The sequence below is a fragment of the Gobio gobio genome (genome assembly GCF_949357685.1).
Source record: "Gobio gobio genome assembly, chromosome: 11".
Classification (NCBI taxonomy): domain Eukaryota; kingdom Metazoa; phylum Chordata; class Actinopteri; order Cypriniformes; family Gobionidae; genus Gobio; species Gobio gobio.
In genome coordinates this window covers 28,097,879-28,120,255 of record NC_137104.1, presented here as the reverse complement: position 1 = coordinate 28,120,255, position 22,377 = coordinate 28,097,879, and the positions used below count along the sequence as shown (strand labels likewise).

Genomic DNA, 22,377 nt, shown 5'->3' with positions numbered 1-22,377 from the left:
ATTGACAGGGCTCAATCCGAGGGGCGGGATAAACGGTTGTCTTTCAAATTCCCTCTGCACGCAATTGGATAGCGCCATGAGCGCCACAACCAACCAGAGCGAAGAAGAAGGTGAAGCCGAGCTAACGTTAGTTGATAGACTTTCGCCGTATCCGGTAGGCAAAACTTTGAACATATCTTCTTTTCTTAAGAATGACTTCAGTGCCGTTCTTTGTTCTTTTCTCAAAGAAAAGCTTAACTACACTCGCGGCAAAATACATGTTGTGCCGCTAGGGTGCGTCTAGATTTCTAAGCTAGTTCATTGAACTAATTATTAAAGAATCCTGAAAAAAATGCATCACCGTTTCCAAACACACACACAAAAACCCACAATAGCTGAAAGACGTGTATATTACATCCTTTTTTTATAGATTGTGAATTTGTGTGTCCTTCAGCCTGACGCGGGTTTGCACAAATTGTTTGGTGTGAAAGGTCCATTCGTCATCGGTTCATTTGGCTTTTCGTGACCGTTTGGTGCCTTTAGAAGGCAGCTGCCTACATTTTATAATGTTTTTATAAGAACTATGAAGCTTTACACGCCTCTCTATGTAGGCAGCTCACTATGGTTTGGAACAGAGTTTGTGTATTCTGCTCTGAATGCTCTGCTCCGCTGCCTCATAATATGCTCTTGACAACACAAATGCAGCAATTTAGCTGTGCCTTTATGTGCATTTGAATCTGTCTGTTTTTCTTTATACAATTGAACACAACATTTATCACATATTTACATATAATGAATTACAGTGTTATAAATAACTGCAGGCAATTGTTACAAGTCAAGTCAAGTCACCTTCATTTAGGTAGCGCTTTTTACAATACAGATTGTTTCAAAGCAGCTTTACAGTGATAATAGGAAATTAATGCAACAAAGACTGACTAACAAGCTAACAACAGTTGACTAACATGCCTCGCCACATCTCCAAATCACCTCCAATTTTCCATATTCTCTGTATTCCACCACAGCACGTCTGAACCAACTAGACACCACACTCCAAAGAGAAAAAAAATGAGACGGAGAGAGAAAGATAGAACCAGAGGGCTAAGATAATTTCTTCACATTGTCTGTCTGGGAACCCTGCGGCACACTGTGCGTGTGTGTGTGTGTGTGTGCATTGATTGTAGCAGGGCTGTAATCTCATTAAGGCTGCTCTGATTTATGGAGAAAGGAGCGATACGGGTCAGAGTTGTGGAAACCACACCGGACCTCCTCTTTCAAATGGGTCCCACACAAAAGCGGGGGTCAATTGACTGTGCTCCTACATACGCATACACACACACACACACACACACACACATACTCAACTTAGTGGTCATTATGGACTTTTTGGGGAGCAAATGAGGGGCAAGTTATTAATCATAGCCTTTAACAAGGTGACAGTGTTCTGTGCACTAACCATCAGAGGAACAATAACATATATTGCTGACCAGAACCGAGAGCTGAGGATAATAGACTATTTAGTGATAGGAAAAGTGTTATATATATATATATATATATATATATATATATACACACACCAATCAGGCATAACATTATAACCACCTTCCTAATAATGTGTTGGTCTCTCTTTTGCTGCCAAAACAGCCCTGACCCATCGAGGCATGGCCTCCACTAGACCCCTGAAGGTGTGCTGTGGTATCTGGCACCAAGATTCTAGCAGCAGATCCTTTAATTCCTGTAAGTTGCAAGGTGGGGTCTCCATGGATCGGATTTGTTTGTTCAGCACATCCCACAGATGCTCGATTGGATTGAGATCTGGAGAATTTGGAGGCCAAGTCAACACCCCAAACTTGTGCTCCTCAAACCATTCCTGAACCATTTCATCAGACCAGGCCACCACCTTCTTCCATTGCTCTGTGGTCCAGTTCTGATGCTCACGTGCCCACTGTTGCTGCTTTCACTGGTGGACAGGGGTCAGCATGGGCACCCTGACTGGTCTGTGGCAATGCAGCCCCATACGCAACAAACTGAGATGCACTGTGTATTCTGACACCCTTCTATCAGAACCAGCATTAACTTCTTGAGCAATTTGAGCTATATTAGCTCGTCTGTTTGATCGAACCACATGGGAGAGCCGTCGCTCCCCACGTGCATCCATGAGCCTTGGCTGTGATATTGATATTGCGTTTATACAACAGTTCGATAAATGTGCAAATAAATAAGAAACAACAACGGAGTGTCTTTAAAACCCCTTTTTTGTACATAACTACTTTCTTCTGTCGCTTCATTGAAGCTTATTGTATTATGTAGAGTATCTTTGTCTTTGTCATTTTAACAGTTATGGGGATTTTCCATGACAGCATGCTAAAATGACATAACATTACATTTACAATTACATTACAACATTAAATAAAAATATAAAGTTATGAAACTGCCCTTAGCTAAATTGATTAATTAATAGATGAATAAGACCAAAACGTTTGATATACCCAAAATTAATTATATGTATATTAAGATACAGGGAAATACAGGGTACATGGCCACTGACGGTCTGGAGCTCAATCTCCGAAAATGTCAAAAATGCACTATGTTTATATATAAATTGCATATTTGAGGTCTAAATAACTACATTCTTGCCTAAAAATCTCTACATTCCGTGATGTAACAACAGTAGTATTTGTAAAATGATGGTGGTTAGCTCGTCCGCCATGACACTCTCTATGAGAAATGTTGCAAGTGGAGTGATACAAACGGTGAAGCGGTCCCAGTGCTGATACTGGGGTGATATCACACAGCTGGAAAAGGCTCTCAGCCAATCAGATTTGAGAAAAACTAAAAAAACAATAAAAAAACTGTGAAAGCTAAATTTATAAAAAAAATAATATTAAAAAAACGAATTCTGTAATAAAAATAAAAAAAGCTGAATATTTAAGTTACAGGATTGTAACAAAGTCAATGTGCACTCACCTGGTACTCGCTGGGCCAGAAGGTGCTGACGGCCAGCTCCACCTGATGCCACTGCCGCCCCTGAGAGCCGGATACATTCCACACAGCATTTCCCCGTGAGCCACCGTTTACACGCACATACACACTCAGGGCCCCGGGACTGTGTCCGTCACGGCTGTACAGAAAATAACTGAACTGCACACAGTGTGTGTCGTTCTCACTCAGCGGACGTAACAAGAGCTGAGCACGCTGTCCTGCACCATACTGTGAAGAGTTCACCATCATGTAGGAGCCTAGGGAGAGACAGTGAGAGAGATTATTTTCTTGATTTACTTGCTACTGTTTGTTTGTTCTATTTGAACTATTGCTGTTTATTTTGTTAAACTATATAAATTGCTGTTAGGAACCCATTGTGTTTTCAGACAAAAAAATAACAACAAGGACAAAATATAATCAGCCACTCTAGAGAGCAGAAGTGGTGTACCATTCCTGAATTATTCCGTTTCTGAATGAAATGTTGAGTGAATGATACAATGATTCACTCATTAATTCACTTTTTGCCATCTACTGACATGTAACAGAAGATAGATTCACGGAAAAATCACCACCACTAATGCACATATACAAATTAAACTGACTTTTGTTTTGGGCAACTGGGATGGAGCTCTTGCTAAGCTCAAATTTATACAGTAAGCATAAATGATTGCTGTGGTGTTGGAGCAGGGCAGAGTTCACTGTGGGTAATGTAGTTTAAAGCAGGTGTAATCAGTGCAGTGATGATGGCAGCTCTGCTTGGGCACTCCACCATTATTAATCACGCTGACACAGTTATTAAACCTCTAATGTCTGCCACCAGGGTACCACACAAACTACATTACATACAGCGAGACACAGTTTTAAAACTAACAGCTGCAAATTAAAGAAACACCAACAAATATTACAAAGACATTAACAAAATACTAAATGTTGCATCTCAGGGACATGTAAAATCACTTTGATTGCTCAATGTCTTGAAGAAATGATCTGCTGTTTTCTTTATTTCTTTTGTTCTCGTTCATTTTTGCCCCAGATTTTTACATTTTATGGAAGAAAATGTGAGTAGTGTTGGTGCAAAACTATTCTAGTCTCTACATATGGCTCAGGTCCTTCCTTCAATGTAAATCTATGGGATTTGTTTCGCTGGATTAATCACTCTCCGTGCAAAAGTCTGATTGCTTAAACGGTCTCAACAAGTTATTTGAGGTTTAATGTTTTCTTTATTTCTTTTGTTCTCGTTCATTTTTGCCCCAGATTTTTACATTTTATGGAAGAAAATGTGAGTAGTGTTGGTGCAAAACTATTCTAGTCTCTGCATATGGCTTGTGTTATTATAGCTATGCTTAAACAGTCTCAACAAGTTATTTGAGGTTTAATGTTTCATTTATGTCTGTAGAATAAATGGTGCAGTATGACAGATTAAAGAATAAGTTAGTACGAACAATAACAGATCTGAATAAGGACAAAAAAGTTTCTTAGATGTGACACTTTTCTGAAGCTTGACATGTTGTTTTCTGGGCTGTTCAGCAAAATTGCAATTTTCAATCGTGAATACAGGTGGCAGCCATTAAGGGTAAATTCGAGTCTCATGGTTTTTGTATTGTTTTCGCAATTCATAAAAATAAACCCAAAGCTGTTATAACATCTGTCAGGTTTATGCTCCTTATTTATCAACAGAAGAACATATATTCATTCATTTAGAACTGCACAGAACCCAGAGATTCAAGTAGCCACATAGAAGAATAGACACACTGTAAAAAAATCAGGCCTCTCCAATTTCATCTAATTGTTTTGTTGGCCAAATTAAATTTCGGTGAATTAAATTGCATCAATTCACAGAAAGTCAATTTGGCCAACGGAAAAATTTAGATGTGACCAGTCACTAGAAAATTTTAAATTGGAGACCTGAATTTTTTTACAGTGCATGTAGAATTAAAGACATGAAAATAAGGATCCCAGTCATTTTTGAGAAAAAAAATGAGAAAGACCTTATGTAACGGAAGCCAGATTAAAAGAGCTGTTCAGACTTCACCCCCTGCCCTCAAGAGGTGCGCTAACGGCTGATTTTGTCCTTTTAAGCACACCCACCTCCCATGCTGGTTGGTGCTAGTTCAAATCTTGCTCAGATTGGTGCGAGTAGGATATTGGTGTTGTGACCTGGATTGTGAGTGTAACGGAGGCCAGAGCTGTATAAGCAAAGTTCACTCCCCTGGCTTCAAAAAGTAAGCTAGAAATCTTTTCCGTACTTTTTAGTACCCTCCTCCCATGCCATATAAAGCTGGTTCAAATCCCTTTGAAGTATGGAGTTGTGCAATTAGGACATTTCTCCCATGGCCCGAATGGGGCTGAGGGTAATGGAGGCCAACTAGTAAGTGCTTTATAGGTAAACTTCACTCCCCAGGTCTCAAGAGGTGCACTAGAGGTCTTTAGCATAATAGTCAGTGCCTGCCCCTTTAGTCACTTTGTTTTGCAGATGAAAAAAAATTGAACTGCAGTAGCAGTGGTAGGTGGGGATTTCTCTCATATTAGAAATAATATTACCAAGCATTATTTTGTTTCAATCAACAGAAGAAAAACATAAACTGCAATTGTTTCTGAATAGTGATTGATCTAAACAATATAGTCCACTTAGATTAGACAATATTCAGAAACAGGTGCAACGAATGAAGCGAATAGAAAAAACACAAGAACGAAACTCATAAATAAATGTGTTATAAAGGCCAATACAATTGAATAATATAGTCGTATATATAAATGGGGCATTTGTCAAGTGAAGGCATGCTGTCAGAGTTTCTAGTGTTGACAGCTATATGTGAAATATATGAAAAGTAAAATACACAAATAACATTTATATTATCTTCTGTTTCTGAACAAATAAAGCAGTAATTTAAGTAATAAATAAACAAGCCATATTTTTGTTTGAATTGTCAGAATCTCTCAAACAAACATGATGGTTAATAATTTTTTATTTAGTTATAAAATAATTAAATACAAAATAATTATATATATATACAGTATATATATATATATATATATATATATATATATATATATATATATATATATATATATATATATATATATATATATATATATATATATATATATATATATATATATATATATATATATATATATATATATATATATATATATATATATATATATATATATATATACAGTTTATTAACATGTAATATAATTTTATCTCAAATGAATGAGGTATATAAAATGGGTTTAAGCCAAGGAGCTCTACATTTTTTTTTAGAATTGTTATCGTTAGTAAGCGAAGTGGCCAGACCCCCTTGTGATTGTACTTGTCATTGTGACATCTTCCATGCCGGTTGACGCTGGTCGAAGAAGTGCAAGTACACTTACCTATAACTAAACTGGCCTATAATATAAAATTATGAAATATATCATGGAAGAAAACAGATAAAACATTCACTGCAGGGATATATTTCCTTTATATTTTAAATATCTGGAGATATTTAGCATTTTTGCCTTAAGACTTGGATAGTTTCTGGCCCATTTTCAGGAGTACAGAAAAAAGATGGCACATATGGTTCAATAATTGTACTTTTTCATTGCATGCATTGCGAATAACTTAAGTCGAAGGTCAACAGCTGCCCTCCATCTGCATTTGAAATTTAAAGCGCATTCTTTCTTCCGCTTGACTGTTTCAAACAACAACCAGCTGAAGAACAAGTTTGCAGTTCCATCGTCCGGAAGAGAACATGAGCGTTTGTTTTCCGACTGACTGTCAGGTTTGTATGCATGAGCGCTCTCATGGAACGGACTTTAGAGCCACGGCTTAAAAAGAACAGAGGATAAAAGAAGCTTCTTAAATCAAAAGTCCATCTGACAGTCTTTATGCAGATCAGGGCCTGAATGAGCATCAGTGCCTGCGGTGAATTGCTATGACAGTCACAAATGAAAAAGTTTTGTATCCTGGGAGAACTCAACTCAAAGCAGAATGTGAACTTTTAAATATAGGCTACTGGCAATTTTACCACTTTTGAATGCATCATTCTGAAAGGAAATCAAATGCAAAACTTAAACAGTTTCCTCTTAGTTGGTGGTGGATTATAATAGGGTGGATGATGGGAGTGCTCAAATAAACAAAATGTACTTATCTAATATGGTTTTCATGGTCAACATGAAGCTACAATGTAACTTGTTTTCTTAAAGGATACATACCACATACAGTTTCTGCCAATCTTATGTTAAGCTTGAGAGTAGTATTGCATCCTTCATATCTCCAAAGAGACAAGGTTGAGGAACAAGGTTCTCTTTCCCTCACAACCAAAAACACACTTATTTAGTGACATTGTTGATTTCTTGGTCTAAAAACTAAATTATAGCGCTGCCGACGGCTTCCGTAACCCGAACAAAGCTCGTTGATGGACTCTGGCTCTCGCTCTGGTTGATGTGCGCATGCACTCATCCAGGAGAAGTGTCCATACAAGCAATTCTGCCCTGTATGACGTCATACAGGGCCATACATGAAAGAAAAAAGAAAAAAAAACTTTCCGAAACTTGTTCGAATCCTGAAGGAGTGTATTTGGCACATAGATACTCATGTCGTCATACGTCCATAATTTTCTTTTTTTTTTGGCCATGTTTAGCATAAGAATCAAACTCTTTAACAATGTAAATAAGTCAGAATGCATGAAATTATGCATTAGACCCCCCCTTTAAAAAAAACAAACAAACAATCAAGCAAACAGTGTTATTCTATTATTTTATATATACACACACACGCACTGAACAAAATTATAGACGCAACACTTTTGTTTTTGCCACCATTTTTCATGATCTGAACTCAAAGATAAGACTTTTTCTATGCACACAAAAGGCCTATTTCTCTCAAATATTGTTCACAAATCTGTCTAAATCTGTGTTAGTGAGCACTTCGCCTTTGCCCAGATAATCCATCCACCTCACAGGTGTGGCATCAAGATGCTGATTAGACAGCATGATTATTGCACAGGTGTGCCTTAGGCTGGCCACAATAAAAGGCCACTCTAAAATGTGCAGTTTTACTGTATTGGGGGGTACGTACTGGCTGAGGGGGTCCCGTGGGGTCAAAAAAAAAAAACTAAATATCTGGTGCAACCACCATTTGAGTTGATCAGGTTGTTGATTGTGGCCTGTGGAATGTTGGTCCACTCCTCTTCAATGGCTGTGCGAAGTTGCTGGATATTGGCAGGAACTGGAATACACTCCGGTGAGTATGCTGGCCATGTAAGAACTCAGAAGTTTTCAGCTTCCAGGAATTGTGTACAGTTCCTTGCAACATGGGGCCGTGCATTATCATGCTGCAACATGAGGTGATGGTCGTGGATGAAAGGCACAACAATGAGCTTAAGGATCTCGTCGTGGTATCTCTGTGCATTCAAAATGACATCAATAAAATGCACCTCTGTGCACTGTCCATAACATATGCCTTCCCATACCATAACCCCACTGCCACCATGGGCCACTCGATCCACAATGCTGACATCAGCAAACCGCTCACCCACATGACGCCATACACACTGTCTGGCATCTGCCCTGTACAGTGAAAACCAGGATTCATCTGTGAAGAGAACACCTCTTCAAATTGCCAGACGCCATCGAATGTGAGCATTTGCCCACTCAAGTCGGTTACGACGACGAACTGCAGTCAGGTCGAGACCCCGATGAGGACGACGAGCATGAGCTTCCCTGAGACGGTTTCAGACAGTTTGTGCAGAAATTCTTTGGTTATTCAAACCGATTATTGAAAAATGGGGGCAAAAACAAAAGTGTTGCGTTTATAATTTTGTTCAGTGTATTATATATATATATATATATATATATATATATATATATATATATATATATATATATATATATATATATATATATATATTTATTAGTGCAGTGAATCGATTAAAAAAATAACTAATTAATCAAATTTTTTCTGTAATTAATCATGATTAATCGCAATTAAAAAAAACATTGGAGTTTTTTATATTTTGATATTGTAATAATTTCAGTTACTCTCCAAATGAATGAAGGAACAATTTAAAGACAGCTTATTTTAAATATTTGTTGTAATGGCATTTTATGAATGAAGGCCAGTATCACTGATACTAATGTCTCTATGAAACATTAATGACATTAAATTATGGCCTACCCTGGCCTAACTTGGCCTACCCTGTTAGACAGAGTCTACACAGAAATTTAATAAAGTTACCAAAACCTTTCTCAACTGCATAAATAATAAATGAAATATAGATTAATCATCATTAAAGCTAGAATTTTTTCTGTTTGCGTTGTTCTTTGATGAACATTAATGACAGACAAGATAATTCGTGCTGCTGTCACTTTAAGATCTGCCGTTGCCGAACATGACGTGGATCTGATGCGCTGTCACGCGCATCTCATTTTCTCACAAGTTCATTTAAGACGTTATTTAACTAATTTAAGACTCCTAATATGAGAATACTCTACAAAACTGGCATTTTGGCAAAATTCTGTGTTGTTGTTATTTTTTGTTCAAGAGCGAAAGATAACTCGATGTGTGCACGAGACTGGTGCACACGGGTGTGTGCATGTGTGTGTGTGGGTGTGTTTGTGTGTGTGTCCCTCGATTAGCTCCCTAGCTTCCTAGGTGGTGAATCAGTATATTGTGTACATGAATGTAGCCGACTCCCTGATCAGTGACCTGACTACTGAACTATAGGGAGCGGATTGAGACGCACCCACACAGACAGGAGATTGACATAAAGCGAGTTCTCTTGTGTCTTGTTGCGTTTAGATTGTTTAAAAGCATTTACATGAATAAGAGCGTAATCATATAATGTAACGCTGGGCAAAAATGGATATAAAAACGGACGCTGCATTAAACGCGTTAATTATTTTTAATGCGTTAAACTGAAAAAAATTATCACCCGTGTTTAGGCGTTAATTTGCCCAGCACTAATATATATATATATATATATATATATATATATATATATATATATATATATATATATATATATATATATATATATATATATATATATATATATATATATATATATACACTATTATAGTTTATTAGTCTATTATCGTTTTAACATAATAACATCCTAAACTGTTTGTTTTAATACTGAAATAGTTTCAGACATCTTAAATTATGATGTTAAGAAGCTAAGCTCTTTGGTGGCCGGTATGGCTTGAGATACTTCAAAGCATGAAATAGTAATAATGTCTGAACCTTACAAACACCTCCAATGTACAATCACAGTTCCACTCGCTCCCGCCGCCCATGCTGCTGTAATCACGACTAAGCTTCCTGGAGGCTCTGGGTCCATTTCTCAGAAGTTATTAATTTCCCTCTCCCCCTCCTTCCTCTCCCAGCACATGTAGAAGCCTGCCTCCTCTCAGATGAAGGGTGTGAGCGCCAGGGACCATGACCCAAATGAAATTTTTCACACACTCATTTTTCTAGAGCCCATTTTCAGGCCCTGACAGGTGGCGGAGGAGAGACAGGAGGTCAGACAAATGGATCGTGACAGAGCACTGCTGGAAGTCTGACGTCAGATTATACATTATACTGTTCCTTATTTACTGATAGAACCGAAGCCACAAGAACCTAAAAATGATGGTAATTAATAAATAGGACATTCGGAGTTCTGTACATCTTAAAGGGATAGTTCACCAACTAATGAAAATGCTGTATGCATTTATTTCTTCTGCTGAATACAAAAGAATAGTTTTTATATGAAGAATATTGACATTGAAAACAGTTTTGGTTTATAATAAAGTAGGAAGTCCATGGGGTAATACCAGCCCATTATTTATTGATAGAATCATAAACATTATTTTAGACTGGCTTGCTAGATCAGTGGTTTTCAAACCTGTCCTGGGTGACCCCCAGCCCTGCACATTTTGTATGTCCCCCATATTTGACTCACCCACTTCAGGTCTTGCAGTCTCTAATAATGAGCTCATGAGTTGAATCAGGTGTGTTAGATGAGGGAGACATACAAAATGTGCAGTGCTGGGGGTCCTCCAGGAAAGGTTTGAAAACCCCTGTGCTAGATGGATGGATGGCTGGGTGGATGGTTGTATGTATGTATGAATGGGTGTGTGTATGGATGGATGGATAAATGGGTCAACCAATCAATCAATCAATCAATCAATCAATCAATCAATCAATCAATCAATCAATCAATCAATCAATCAATCAATCAATCAATCAATCAATCAATCAATCAATCAATCAATCAATCAATCAATCAATCAATCAATCAATCAATTGCAACATGACCTGTTTTGTACAGTGCAAACTTGTACTTGTACGGTTAAATCATATAGCGATTAATGAGACTATTAAATAATTATTTTTTTGTGTGCCCATTTGCTCAAATAGCAAAAGAAAAGCTCCACAATAGGATTTTAACAACCTTTAAAAGAGAGGAAAAAAATTGAGAGTCAGAAGAGGGAAAGTGGCAGGATTTACAATGCTGATGACAGATAAAATGCGTCATCACAGTCTGTGAAAAAGGTCCATTGAGTAATGCATAAAGTTGTCCACCTCAAACAGTTTTACAGTGCAAAGACATACATTTTGTACAGCTGATGCTTTAACAGACATTTAAGCTGTACATTTCTTCTTTTAACACTTTTTTTTACACTTGTCCCATATAGACATATTTTCAGACCCACACTGTAATGATGTTTGTGTTTTCTAAAATTAGGGCCAAAAGGACTTTCTCCATATTGAACCCAGAGCATTCTTTTAAGACACTTGTAAAGTGACAGACACTATGGCATGAAGATTATTGGCACACCGTACTAGGTAGTTTCTGCCTGTTGCTCCTTTAATTAACTCTGATACTAATAGAAATAATACAAATAAAAAAACTCCAATGTCTTTATTTGAAGTTCAGTAATAAGCACATTAACTTGCCATGCTCATTAACTATCATGTTTTCTTGTCACCTTTTGCTCAGCTCATTGTGACAATGAAATCACGTATTGTAAAAGTGTGTGTAACTCAGGAGTGTGTATAAATAGATCTCATATCAACGTCATTAGCTTTTCAACATATGTGGCCTAAAAAAAAAGCATTAATTCTAGAAACAGCCCTCCAATACAGAGAAACTCCTGCCAACCACTTTGCCAGATTCCCGTCCTCCGCTGAAACTCGCATGAAGTTAGTCGGGAACGCTAGAGGAAAGTGTGAGAGAAAGCGAGCGAGTGGGTGGGTGGGTGAGAGAACTATGGAGGAAAATCAAGAGAGAGAGCTGAAAATTGTCAGTGCAGAAATATTTTCCATAAATTCATAAACGCTGATAAGGCCCCATCTTTCTCCCATGTGCCCCGGCCAAGGACGAAGGAACATACATTAGGAGATTAGGAGCAGCGCATTTCCATCACCTCGCTGAGAGCGAGACCCATGGGCCCAGCACACGATTTTATCAAACACACACAGAGGCGAAGGAAAGGCAGCACTGGTTTCAACTTCATTTTCCCTCCTCCGCTTCTTTAAACACCCTTCTCAACCTCCGCCATCAATAATCTGCCCCTGCTGTCCTCTGCTTCATCAGAATGATTCCATTAGCTTTCTTAAATATTTGTGTTTAAACACACACACACACACACACACAGTATATATATATATATATATATATATATATATATATATATATATATATATATATATATATATATATATATATATATATATATATATATATATATATATATATATTATTTGTTGTGCTCTAACATTTATTTATTAGACCTTCAGGTTTCCACATTATTTGAAAGAAATCATTTGGTAGGATGCTTTTCAATAAAACGATGGGAATAACATTCAGAGTTACTAATTGCACTTGGTGCAAACAGCACTTGCCACACAACACTCCAACAGTCTGTATGATACTGTATGATACATAGTTTGATATGTGTCTTTGAATTATAATTTTACAACATGTTATAACCTTTTAACAGTGAGTTACACAATATTTTCACATTTACCTACATCGATAATAATAAGAAATGATACTTGAGCACCAAATCAGCATATTAGAATGATTTCTGAAGGGTCATGTGGCACTGAAGAATGGAGTAATGAATTAAATTTACATTTTAAAATATATTACATTGAAAAAGAAAAAGAAAGCAGTTATTTAAATGTTTCACAATATTATTGTTTTACTGTATGTTCTATCAAACAGGTACAGCATTGGTTAGCATTGTACCAACTAAAAAAAATTGTACCAACCCAGGACTTTTGAAAAATATATTATTAATATTATTAGTATTATTATTATTATTATTATTAAATGTAAACACTTTTTACATTAGTTTATGTATACAAAATGCAAGATTTGAAGCACAAAAAAAATCTGTGTATCTTTGAAAATAGAATCTGCTAATAAAACAAATAATGAAACATACAACATAAATATATGTTCTACTTTTAAAGAACAATAACTTTGATGTTTGAAAATAAAATAATAATAATAATAATAATAAATATATAAATAATAATAAATCGGAAAAAGTTGGGACAGTATGGAAATGCAAAAAAAAAAAAAAAAATAGTGATTTCTAAATTTACTTTGACTTGTATTTCATTGCAGACAATATGAACACAAAATATTTCATGTTTTGTCTGGTCAACTTCATGTCATTTGTAAATATGCATCCTTTCCTGTCATTCAGACCTGCAACACATTTCAAAAAAAGTTGGGACAGTAAAGCATTTACCACTTTGTAATGTTGCCATTCCTTTTCACAACACTTAAAAGACGTTTATGGACTGAAGACACCAAGTGATGAAGTGTTTCAGGTGTAATTTTGTCCCATTCTTCCTGCAAACAAGTCTTAAGGTGGGCAACAGTATGTGGTCTTCGTTGTCGCATTTTGCACTTCAAAATGCGCCACACATTCTCTATTGGAGACAGGTCGGGACTGCAGGCAGGCCAGTCAAGTACCCGTACCCTCTTCCTCCGCAGCCAGGACTTTGTAATGTGTGCAGAATGTGGTTTTGCATTGTCTTGTTGAAATATGCATGGACGTCCCTGGAAAAGATGTCTTCTTGAAGGCAGCATATGCTCCAAAATCTCTATGTACTTTTCAGCATTAATGGTGCCTTCACAGAAGTGCAAGTTACCTTTGCCAAGGGCACTGACACAACCCCATACCATGACAGACCCTGGCTTTTGGACTTGTTGCTGGTAACAGTCTGGATGATCCTTTTCTTCCTTGGTCCGGAGCACACGGCATCCATTCCTCCCAAAAAATACCTGAAATACTGATTCATCTGACCACAGTACACGTTTCCACTGTGTGATGGTCCATCCCAGATGCCTCCGAGCCCAGAGAAGTCGACGGCGCTTCTGGACACTGTTAACATAGGGCTTCCTTTTGGCACAGTACAGTTTTAACTGGCATTTGTGGATGTAACTACGTATTGTGGTACTTGACAAAGGTTTGCCAAAGTAGTCCTGAGCCCATGTGGTGATATCGCTTATAGATGAATGACGATTCTTGATGCAGTGCCGCCTGAGGGATCGGAGATCACGGTTGTTCAGCTTAGGCTTGCGCCCTTGTCCTTTACGCACTGAAATTCCTCCAGATTCCTTGAATCTTTTAATTATGTTATGCACTGTTGAATGAAATATCCAAATATCTTCCTATATTTCTTTGAGGAACATTGTTTTTAAACATTTCAATAATTTTCTCACGTATTTGTTGGCAAACTGGCGATCCTCGGCCCATCTTTGCTCCTAAAGGATTAGACCTTTCTTGGATGCTGCTTTTGTACCAAATCATAATTACAATCACCTGTTGACATCACCTGTTTCAAATCACATCATTATTTAACCATTTTACTATTATTAGCCCTAAATTGCTCCTGTCCCAACTTTTTTTGAAATGTGTTGCAGGTCTGAATGACAGGAAAGGATGCATATTTACAAATGACATGAAGTTGACCAGACAAAACATGAAATATTTTGTGTTCATATTGTCTGCAATGAAATACAAGTCAAAGTGAATTTAGAAATCATTTTTTTTATTTTATTTGCGTTTTCCATACTGTCCCAATATATATATATATATATGAATCCACTGTACTGTTCACAAGACTGGTCAGAACTACATTCATTGGAATTTTTGTGGTGAGTCCAATATAATCTCATTGCATGATTCCTGTTCATCAATGATGAAACATTATGAGAAAACCCCTTCTTTAATGTCAAATACATAATTTCCGCTGTTCATATTTTGAAGTTAATGCTAAAGAAAATACAGTCAATGTGGTTATCGCATTTAATTAATTTAAAGCTGTTAAACAATTAATCTCATAGAGCTACGCTTTATGAATTAATACTAATGAGTTCACACTGGTTTCATGCGCATGCCAACACATCATTCAGAGGCAAACAGTGGATGGAAAAAGTACCAAATGTGCATTTTAATCAATGTTTTACATCAATGGTTTTGATTCTTTTGGAAGCAGCAGGGTAGCTTGCGCTATCTTTGAGAAGAGCTGTGACAGTCGTGCGTCAAATCGGCCTTGATCTAAATAAGCTCATTAGTTTATTCTCTCACCCGCCCTTCTTTCATCCCACTGTTTAAAATGGAATAATTGCTTTGTTGCATCAATTCCGCTTTTTGTATCAATGTGACTTTATTCTGAACCACAGTCACCTTGGATGTTATTTGAAGGACATCAGCAGGTCGCAGCAAAAACATTGTCTTTTTTGCAAAACAAAAAGCAAATATTCAGTTCAGTCTGTATCATCTCGGCTTTCATTCTCATTTCCCTTTCATCCTCTTCCCCTTCCTGTTTCACTCTCATGGGTTTAAACCCTGCAGGCTCACTGCCTGTGTTCTTTGGAACTCAGAGGCGATGCAGATTTTGGCATTTACGGAGCTGCAGGCTGTTCAGGCGGCGCTTGAATAGGGAGTTGCATGAGAATGGGTGAAGATGGCAATGCCAACTGGTCAGAGATGCCTCTCTGGACCCCAGCAAACAATCACAGATCTCTTTCTAAAGCAGTGTTCACCGAATTGTGCATTTCTGAACAGGATTTCCTTCAAAGCTCAGAGCACAATGGACAAAACTGTCACATCTGGGCACAGACGCCGCAAGTGTCTCGGAGGAAAATATTGATCTAGGATCAGTCCTTGAATGTTCTACTCTGTGGGATGTGAAATTCATTTTGTTCGTTTCGAAAATGTAGTGCTTTGGATAACTTGATAAGCCACCAAAACCAATGCCATTTATATATCAACTAAAAATTGTACTAAATACATTTATATGGGAATAGTTTATATAAACATATTTTTCTATTCATCAAGATTTTAAGCTACAATGTAGTAGTATACATTTCATATCCCTTTCCTCTAGCTCAAGGGTCAGGATTTTTTGACCAAAGAGTAATTTCTTTATTTGTGGTTAATGCATTTTTCCAAAAGAGCCACAGTAAAAAAATATAATATTATATAAAAAAATAAACAAAAAGAAGAAGAATTGCCAATACAATTTCAATAGTAATTAGCTATTTGGTCCATAGACTATTAAAAACAAACTAATATGCAAGTTGCAATATGGAATTAATTGTGCAGGGCTTTCACTGTGAGGTTGTTAACAACTGAGGAGCATAATCTTCTTCCTCTTCTGTGTGTGTGTGTGTGTGTGTGTGTGTGTGTGTGTGTGTGTGTGTGTGTGTGTGTGTGTGTGTGTGTGAGTGAGAGAGAGAGAGAGAGAGAGAGAGAGAGAGAGAGAGAGAGAGAGAGAGAGAGAGAGAGAGAGAGAGAGAGAGAGTTAATGCACACAGTGCTTTACATACTGGTTACATCTACTGTGCCCAACCAAAGACAAAGGCTCCTATGCATGTCTGTGTTGCGCTTGGAGCATGCGCACAGCATCCTGTCAGTAGAATTCAGTTATCTTTTGTGGCTTATCGCGCTTTTAATATTTATTTTCAAAATGAAGCACATCCTGCTCTTTTCTCATTCATTCATGTTTCTTTATTAATAACTTCAAACTGTATCGTCAACTGAAATCTGTGCAGATTATCATAGATATGACACATTTATAGGACAAAAAAGCTCTTTGCGGCAAAAGTGAATGTACCCGCGAGTTAAATGTTTTGAAATGTCTCTTTGCACAGCAAAGCACCAGTTTCAATAAAAGGATATGTTAAAGTTTATATAACCTACTTTTAAATTTCCGCTGCTGTTCTAAAAATGGTTTAGATTATCTCAAACAAGCTACACAGCTGCTTGAATCCGAGCGCAGAAGCTGTAGGTTTACCACAGAGGTTTACAGTTGATTGCTGTCGTGACTCGTGACACTTGCGGACAGCACTGAACACACACTTTGGCCGATACAACTTGAATATTATTATTATTATCATAAATTGTTATGATGTACAACAAAGGAGTTGTAATTGGCTGCTTTTTCTGCAGAGAGCGGATCTCTGTTGATGTGATTTGTTTTATCGATCATTTGTTGGTAAAGGGTGAGAGATCTGGCGAGCGATAGCTTCCCGACCACTGCTCTGGCTCAAACTAAAGAATAGCACTTGCAAGTTCAGGTTCGATTCCCAGGAAATGTAAGTCGCTTTGGATAAAAGGATCTGCCAAATACATAAGTGTAAATGTAAAGGCCTACAATCTGTCTCAGAGAGATCGCTCTGATTGGCTGATCAGTTTAGCGAATGAGTCAGTGCATGAGAATAAAAGTGAAAGTGATGAAAACAATTTCTTTTTTAACTACACTGCTGACCCTTCCCTTACACCTTAACCCACCCTTAAACCTAACCATACCATCAAACCTGTCCCTAACCTTACCTGTATCCGAACTCAATAGTAGCGAAAGTGATTAGCAATACAACATGAGTACAATAACTACTTTTTACGTCATATTTTTATATAAGTAAATAGTACTTAAAGACACCTTATATAAGTAAATAGTACTTAAAGACACCTAATATAAAGTTCACAAAATCCATACTCTCCCAATTAATTTGAGCTCATAAAACCTGAAAGTATAATAATTATAAAAGAACTAGAAAACAGTTACATATGCTGCATCTACATACACAAATGAGTTATTATATGCTTATTAATGCTGAAAATGTCCCTTTGTTATGTGGAACTGTCAAATCGCAGAACATAAAAATTGTAAACTTAATTAACCTGCTAACTGTCAGTGTCCCGGTAGTTGTGCATTATTTATTAAATATGAAAAAAAAAAGAAAGAAAAAGGAATCCGCACACCAAACAAATTCAAAGTTCAAGGTCCATTGAAAAATACAGTTCACTGAAGATTCACATGAAAGATGATAACAAAAAAACAAAGTGCACAAAAAAAAATGTGACTGCACAAGAAAGAAAAAAAAATCCATCTTGGACTATCGTCAGTGCTAAAAGCTTAAACATTAGTCAACAACATTTATTCCATTATCCCCGTTTTCACAGATTTGTGATTTTGTTGGAGGCAGAAAAGGTATCGTTTTCAAAATCTTGCACTTTGAAACCCGTTTTCCAAAGCTTGCATTTTCAAGCCCCCAAAACGCTGTTGTTGTGCAAATGAACGGCCAAGACGCAGACACAGTGTCATGTACACATATATTTTTTTAATGATGATGGAGTATGTTTGTAGCCTAAGGGTAAATCATCTACCATGGTCTATCCTTAGGGGTAAATGGCATTGGTTTTGGTGGCTTCTCATACCATCTCCTTTGTCACAGCTGGGGAGAAGGCACAACAGCAGCTATGCTCACCAGGTGGGCTCCTCTCCAATGCAAGAGACTGGCACCTCCAAGTGGACCTGGGAAGACAGCTTAAGTTCCCGAAGCACATCACGACCACTTCACTCTGCCCAGACGTGGTGATAACATCGAGTCGACCAGGTAGGTGGTCATAGTGTAGCTTACTGTCCCCTGGGAAGACAGATTGGAGGAGGCAAACGAGCGCAGGAGAGCCAAGTATGCAGAGCTGGTGGCGGCTGGAAAGTACGCAGCGAGCCAGTGGAGGTCGGTTGCAGGGGCTTTGCTGGACAGTCGTTGCTCCGAACACTCAAACTCCTTGGAGTTAAAGGACAACTGTGCAGACGAGCCATAAAGAACATCTCCGAGGCTGCAGAAAAAGGAAAAAGCCTCACGATGGCTGTGGATCCAGAGAGGGGATCCGTGGAGTAGCACGCCACTTGGACACAGGGCGGGGACTGATCACCCCCAGCAGGGTCGCCCGGGCAAGGGCAAGACCCGAAACACCTGTTGACCCCGGGATCATCACTGATGACGTGTCCAAGTAGCACCAGACGGTGTGTGTTAGAACTCCATCAGCATTAAAAATCTTTTTTTAAAAATCTTTAAATCAATAATATCATTATAATTTCTTGCCAGTGCATTATTTATTGCTTTTTTTCTATATCACATTTTATTTTAGTAATGATCATAAATTATGTATCACAATATAATATTGAAAGCTTAAACACTAAACATTCATCCTGTGCAAACCGTTTGAAATTTGACATTGTATTACAATAAAAGTGGAACTAAAACCTTTTAGTGGGCTCAATTTTTTGTGATATCAACTTCTGATTTGGAACACAACTTAGTTAGACATTTGCCTTTTTATTTTATATACAATTGTTCAGCCTACAGTGTTTTTCCACCAGATGGCATTGTTCCGTGTTCTAGAGTGAACGTCAGGAACAGGTGTGGTGTGTTACCGGTGATTGCGCTTGAGCCACGAGACTGCGAGTACAAAAGGAATGGCGGAGTTGGACTGTGGACTGTGGACTGTGAGTTCCATGTGTGGCCTCCCCTATGTTATGTTTCTTCACCTTGAGCCAGGTGGACGTAACAACAATGGAAACCAACCTTGGGTCTTTATTCCAAAGCATTTATGAATTACAACCATTTAAGTTCAGATCTACACTATATTGGCAAAAGTATTGAGACACCCCTCAAAATCATTAAATTCAGGTGTTCCAATCACTTCAATGGCCACAGGTGTATAAAATCAAGCACCTAGGCATGCAGACGCTTCTACAAACATTTGAGAAAGAATGGGTCGCTTTCAAGAGCTAAGTGAATTCAAGCATGGTACCGTGATGGGTTACCACCTGTGCAATAAGTCCATTTGTAAAATTTCCTCAATATTAAATATTCCACGGTCAACTGTTAGTGGTATTATAACAAAGTGGAAGCAATTGGGAACAACAGCAATGGGGGGTGGCCCCTTTCTGTTCCAACATGACTGCGCACCAGTGCACAAAGCAAGGTCCATAAAGACATGGGTGAGCGAGTTAGGTGTGGAGAAATTTAACTGGCCTGCACAGAGTCCTGACCTCAACCCGAACACCTTTGAGATGAATTAGAGTGGGGATTGGAGCCAGAACTCCTGTCCAACATCAGTGCCAGACCTCACAAATGTGTTTTTAGAAGAATGGTCAAAAATTCCCATAAACACACTCCTAAACCTTGTGGAAAGCCTTCCCAGAAGAGTTGAAGCTGTTATAGCTGCAAAGGGTGGGCCAACTCCATATTAAACCCTACGGATTAAGAATGGGATGTCATTACAGTTTGTGTACATGTAAAGGCAGGCGTCCCAAAACTTTTGACAATATAGTGTACGTTCAAAAAGTAACAGTTTAACAGTAGAAGGTAAAACTCTCCGTGTTTTCTAACTTTTTTCTTATTTACTTCTTGTTGAGGCACTGATTTTCAAGGACCCGGAAGAGATGTCTCTAACAAAATTATAAAGATTTATATTTTTAAAGATAAATAAATTCTTTGTAAATTCTTAGGTAGCCATTTGTGAAAATAAAACATTTGTTTCTTTTGATTTAATTTTAATGATTTATGTTTACAGTCTAAATCTGATCAAATGATAAACAAAACTGTTTTTTTTCTTTGATTACAACAAAAATGGCATTTATATTTGACACATTTTTAGTGTTTGTGTCTCGTTTGTAAGTAATGCATGTGCATGTAATAGTGTATTTCTCCCTTCATTTGAATGTATTTGTTTATAGACCATAATTACACATTTAGATTATATCAGTAGTTTAAAGTTGATGTGTACTTTTATCTTCAAATTAATTATTAATGAAGCAAAACTCATATACGATCCCTAAAGTCCTTACAGGATTTTAACTGGAATAAAAATATGTTTGAACATGATTAGCCTGTGGTTTCATGCATAGTTTATTAACATGTTCTTTTGAAAGTAAAAATAAAAGTAAATACATTTTATTCGGCAATTTTTGAGAGTAAATAAACATATTTATTAAAATTAGTATTTTATTACAAGTTTTTAAAGTCCTCAAGTCACTTAACAAAACTGACCTAAGTGGGCACATGATTTGATATAATAAAAAAAAAAACTTGCATTATAAGAGCAAATACATCAATGCATGTGTAAAGCCTACATTATGGGGACAAAATGTCCCCACAAAGATGGCAATATTAGAAATTCTTGTCCTAGCGAGGACATTTGTTGGTTCCCACAAGGGACACTTGTTCACACTTGTTTGGTTTGATTAAAACAAACCCTGGTGTGATTGCTCTGTTAGTGCGGTTCATTTGAACATGTGTGAACGCTGCCATCCGGACCCTGGTGCGCACCAAACAATCGGACTGAGACCAGTGAAAAGATGGGTCTCTGTCCACTTCCAAGCAAACTCATGGTGTGGTTCGAATGATATATGAATGCAAAACGAACCAAAGACGTGTGTTTGTGTGTGTGACAAAGGGATTCTTGCCACTGTTTTGACTCCTTTACACATTTTATAAGCTCTTCACGAGTTATCAACTTGTCAAAATGTCATCATGTGCAGGCTACACACACACACACACACAAAGAGCTCATTTATCCCAACACACAACATTGTTTTGGATGTTCAGTAAGTTCTGTCTCAAAATAGGCAATATGTCATAAAAGCTCACCAATCAGATTGTGAACGTATCCCTATATCTTTAGGTTCGGTGATAAAAATGCCAATCTGAATGTTGTTGGGGTTTTTTTCGGACCAAATTAACCAAACGAACCGAACTACAAGTGTGAACACCCTAAAAATGCAGAAGGTTTTCGGTGGTGTGTAGGTTTAGTGGTATGGTTAATGTAAAAATCTTTGTCTATGGAACGTCCCCATAAAACATGGAAATCAACAAATGTGTGTGTTCTTGTACATATAGTTTATGAGGACACAAATTAGTATTATGACAGGTATTACAACGTAAACGTGGTTTACAAGGACCAAATTGCTTAAAAAAAAACACTTAATTGTGTTTTTTGAAATTCAAAAAAATGCTTTGGCAGGTTTGATGTTTGATGGGTAGATTTAGGAGTAAGATTAGTATAAGAGGATAGAATATACAGTTTGAAATAAAATAGAAACAATGTAAAAACCATTACGCCTAT

At 37.4% G+C, this 22,377-nt stretch overlaps 1 protein-coding gene across 4 annotated transcripts in view; it reads right to left on the bottom strand.

Moving 5' to 3' along the window:
* ptprua (protein tyrosine phosphatase receptor type Ua) overlaps positions 1-22,377 on the bottom strand; it is a 377,653-nt gene that overhangs the window by 203,698 nt on the left and 151,578 nt on the right. For all 4 annotated transcript variants that reach the window (XM_079829338.1, XM_079829340.1, XM_079829339.1 and 1 more), the window contains exon 3: positions 2,944-3,215. In XM_079829338.1, coding sequence (XP_079685464.1) covers positions 2,944-3,215 — 272 coding nt within the window. The remainder of the gene's footprint in view (positions 1-2,943; positions 3,216-22,377) is intronic.